Source organism: Pagrus major, chromosome 7 (genome assembly GCF_040436345.1).
Source record: "Pagrus major chromosome 7, Pma_NU_1.0".
NCBI lineage: Eukaryota > Metazoa > Chordata > Actinopteri > Spariformes > Sparidae > Pagrus > Pagrus major.
This window is the reverse complement of record NC_133221.1, coordinates 13,714,391-13,718,590: the sequence shown is the minus strand read 5'-3', so window position 1 is coordinate 13,718,590 and position 4,200 is coordinate 13,714,391. Positions and strand designations below refer to the sequence as shown.

Sequence of the window (4,200 nt, the reverse complement as noted above, 5' to 3'; positions counted from 1 at the left end):
AGAATGTAAATGTGATCAGAGACATAAACTGTGCATCTATTAGTATTAAGACGAGAACATTATTTCCCTAAATACCTCTCTCTCTCTGCTATCAAATCAAATGAAAATACACCCGGCACACTTTACCACTCTTTTAATTATATTGTTTTAATGCTCTGCAAGTGTTCGTCCAGGAAAAAAGACTAAATACACAAAGTGTATCTTACAGAATAATAATCTAACAGGGAAAGACGAAGATAATTGGTGATTTAAGTACACACCACCCATGACTGGTAGGGCTAAAGGGCCAGGAAACACACACATGTGACCAGCAAAACCACAAATCTGTCTTAATATATAGATGCAGCCATGACACACTGCCACCAAGCACACTGATGGCCATTAAGATAATAAGGTGACACAATAAAACATATATCTCAGCAGCTCGACATCAGAGCTGACCACCCAACCGTCCGTGCAAAAAGGCAACCATCTCATTTATGGCAATTAGGCTGTGCGGAGACTGATGGGGCGCAGGGCCCGAGTCTTCACATCATCATCGGCAGCATTTGTCACATTTCATCCCCACTGCCCTGACTCGTCTCGTGGGGCCTCAGACAAGACATGTGTCATCAGAGAGGCCAATTTAAGATGCCATGGGTGGCCCGTTGTTGTGACATGCAGCTAAATTGTAAGAGAGAGACTGGAGTGGATCACTTAGTCACTCTCAGAATAGCATAAAGACTAAATGTCTGCATGGATTAGTTTGTGTAGGAGAAGCACAAACTCCAAATGATTGAAGATGTCTGGTTAAAAGTGGAGCACCTGTGGGCTTAAAAGTAAAGGTTTGTTTTTGGTTTAGCTTAGTAAAACTTATTATAAATTAATTAAAGTGGGAGGAAAGTGTATTTACTGGCCTATTTGATAAATCAATGTAAAGGCAGCGTAATCTAAATCTGTGTGGATTAAATTAAAAAATAACTTTCCAGCCTCTGGTGTTAAAAACACTAAAAGCACCGCTTACTGACATCAAGCCGGGTGTTTTTTATTTACACTGAGAAAATCCTTAATTTTAAGATAACGATTAACCCAAAAAAAGAGAAACAATGGAGCACAAACACACCCATGAGCAAAGTGTCAGTTATCAGGTAACAAATAAAGAGACTAAATCAGAAACAGAGTATTCAGGCTGATGAGTATCACCAAAAAAACTGTGACCACTTCAAACATTCATTCTTTAAATTCATCCCAAACCTGCAGAAGGACACTGGCCCTGTAACGTTCACTGAATTAAGTCGAGCAGGGAGACAGGAGCTGAAATCGTGTTAATAGCTGTCCAGAGTATATAAGAGCCCGCCAAGGAAGCCTGCAATCACCCAAATACCCAGAGACAGGTCCTGGGTGCCCCGGGCGGCTTTTGCGCCCTTCCCCTCAGCGCCACCGACCCTGGTGCGTGCCAAACAGGCCCCACCAGCCCCCTGCGAGCTCCTTCAGACCCGAGTGTTTCGCGTCAGAGGCTTCCTCACACGCAAGAAAGGAAAAGTTGCCAATTCATTTAAAGAGGGCGAGAAGTGGAAGTCATTTTAGCAGCGAGGAAGGTTTGCACACGGCGACAATTGACGGTTCATTTCCACATTTACGCATCTTTTCTTTTTCTTTTTTTCCCAAATCAAATCCCTTTAACGATCTTAAAACTGGATTACTTTTCTGTGAATCTTAAACTAGAATATCTAATAATCACAATATAATTATAAGCAAAAATTTTTTTAAAAAAGAGGCTAAAATGACATAATCGTGGCTGCATTTGAACATTTCATGTGTCGTTCAATGTGTGTTTGAAAGCTGTGAGCTGCTCGTTGAAAATGAAGCAAACCGGGTCCAAGCATAGATATGTGTTTTTAATTATAAAGACATATAAACAATATATGAAATCCATGTTGCAACACAAACAAAAACGCTTCTTCAATGTATAGGCTGCAGTTACATAACCATGAGAATAGCCGGGCTTGGAGCAAGTGATTTCTTTCTTCTTCTTCTTCTTCTTCTTCTTTTTTTTTTTCCACAGTTGTACAATACAATCATGTGAGATGTGCAATAACTTAACAAGTTAATGCAATAACAAAACAAACTCGTCAACACACCGTTTTCAGCAAACACGTCAGCCAACATCTCATTTCCCCTCCACAGTACAGTTCAGATTTAAAACTAAAAGTCGAGATCAGGTCGCATTTTCTTGGCATTTCCCTTTTTCTTCTTCTTAAATGTTGCATAGATCACAAATAAGAGCTAATAACTTATATAAAAACCCAAACTAATAATTTGGACATGGCCTGCAGTGTCTGTAAAGTACGAGCGACAAAAAAAAAAAAAAAAAAAAAAAAAAAAGTGACAGGGTTTTTGACTTCATCTCATAAGAAGGCCTGAACAAGTTCATTTTCAATGTCAAATCTGGATGAAACATTGCAGTATAATCACTTAACCTTACTTTAAGATTATGCATCAGACTAAACTTGTTTTATTTTCCACAGAATGATTTAAAAATAACTAGAGTGGGAGAGAGAGAGAGAGAAAGAGAAAGAGAGAGAGAAAGACCGACATGGGGTTGCAGTAAAGGTAAAAGTTCAGGAGAGAGCGATGAAACCAAATCAAGGCTTGTCGTTGCAGTGTTTGAAGAGACTCGACGGTGTCCCGGAGTAAGTAGTGCACTTTTCGGCACAGGTGGCGAGTGCGGAGCCCGAGAACGGGTAGACGGCAGCCTGTCCAAAGGGCGCCAGGGCGGTGGGGATAGGTGAAGTTATGCTCTGTCCCTGGTTCAGATACGCCACCAGCCGCCTCATCTCCTCCAGAGCCTGAGCCTGCATGAGGATGTAGTTCTTGGCCAGGAGGAGAGTGGCTATTTTGGAGAGTTTTCTCACCGAGGGGCTGTGGGCGTAGGGGATAACAGAGCGCAGGCCGTCCAGCGCGTCGTTCAGGTCGTGCATCCTCCTCCTCTCCCGGGCGTTGATGCTGAGCCGCAGGGAGCGCTGCTCCTTGGACTTCTTGGCGAGCGGGCCCCCGGGCTTGTCGTCCCCAAACGACGAGCCCCTCTTCCGGGACTCCAGAGAGTCGAAGCCGTCCTCGTCGTCGCTCGTGTGCTCCCCGCCGCTCTCGTTGGACTTGGCGGTCTGGCCGGAGAGGAAGTCGGTGGCCGGCGTCAGCGGGAAGCGGCCGGGGCTTCCAGGACCATGGCCAGCTCCGAACCCGAAGGCTGACTGGCCGTAGCGCTGCGTCAGGTCGAGGAGCGCGTCGTTGCTGATGGACTTGAGCAGGTTCTCTTCGCTGACATTCATTTTCTCTCTTCCAGAGCAGATTCTGACCAGGAAAAGTCTACTCTTCCGCTTTTGTGCTCCTCTCTATCCTATCTTTTGTTTTGGTTTGTTTTTTTGTTTTGGTTTGGTTTGTTTGGTTTTTTTTTTGTGGAAAACTGTAGGCTGTACTCACGTTGCTGTCTCCGAGAGTTGCTGTTTTCTAGGGAGTTCCTCTCTTCCCTCACTCCTTTCCTCTGTCAGTGCAGTGACTCTTCAAGAAGGAGGCTGTGAGTCTGAAGCTGAGCCTCTACATGCGTTCACCTCCTCTGTACACTGCGCTCCCCCTTGTTGCGCGCATAGCCCACGTTCACCAAACACTTCTGTCTAATTGTGCTCGCAGAGATCGGAGCGCTCATGTAACCCCTTTCGTTTCGTACGCTCGGTTTCCTCTGGCGCGTATTTTCTTCGCCCTCCCTCGCCTTGGGCAGATTGTGACTCGCGCTCTGCCCCTGCTCGCAAGTTAGTAGGAGCACGAGGCCCCGCCGGGATTATCCGGCTCGTCCAATCAGGGGGGCGTTTTAATTAACTCGGGAAGAGAGCGAGTCTGCTCCAAATTTCGACCATAACGTGATAATTGAAGCGCGAGCTGACACGCGGGCACTGTCCACCATCACATCTGGGTATTTAAGCACCTATTGTGGTGGCGTTTAAATCACCTGGAAGAATATACTGAACTAGTGGAGCTCAGTGCAAACAGCATCAGACAGGTAGGTGGGTGGAGAAGAAAAACGCTCACCTGTCTAGATCAGAAACACATGAGAGATCAGGAGGAGGGTTGAACTTGTGACCTTTAAGTTCATTTCTTTCTTTGGATATATGCATTTTTACCCAGCTGTGACAGGGACACACATCCTTGGCGATATAGTGTCATTTG

The 4,200-nt window shown here is 45.2% G+C and overlaps 1 protein-coding gene across 1 annotated transcript; it reads right to left on the bottom strand.

The window, feature by feature from the left end:
• Positions 1-2,009: 2,009 nt before the first annotated feature.
• On the bottom strand, positions 2,010-3,308 carry bhlhe23 (basic helix-loop-helix family, member e23). The gene has a single exon (XM_073471022.1). It carries the CDS (start codon positions 3,306-3,308, stop codon positions 2,625-2,627), a length of 684 nt encoding a protein of 227 aa, XP_073327123.1. The 3' UTR covers positions 2,010-2,624.
• Positions 3,309-4,200: the final 892 nt, after the last annotated feature.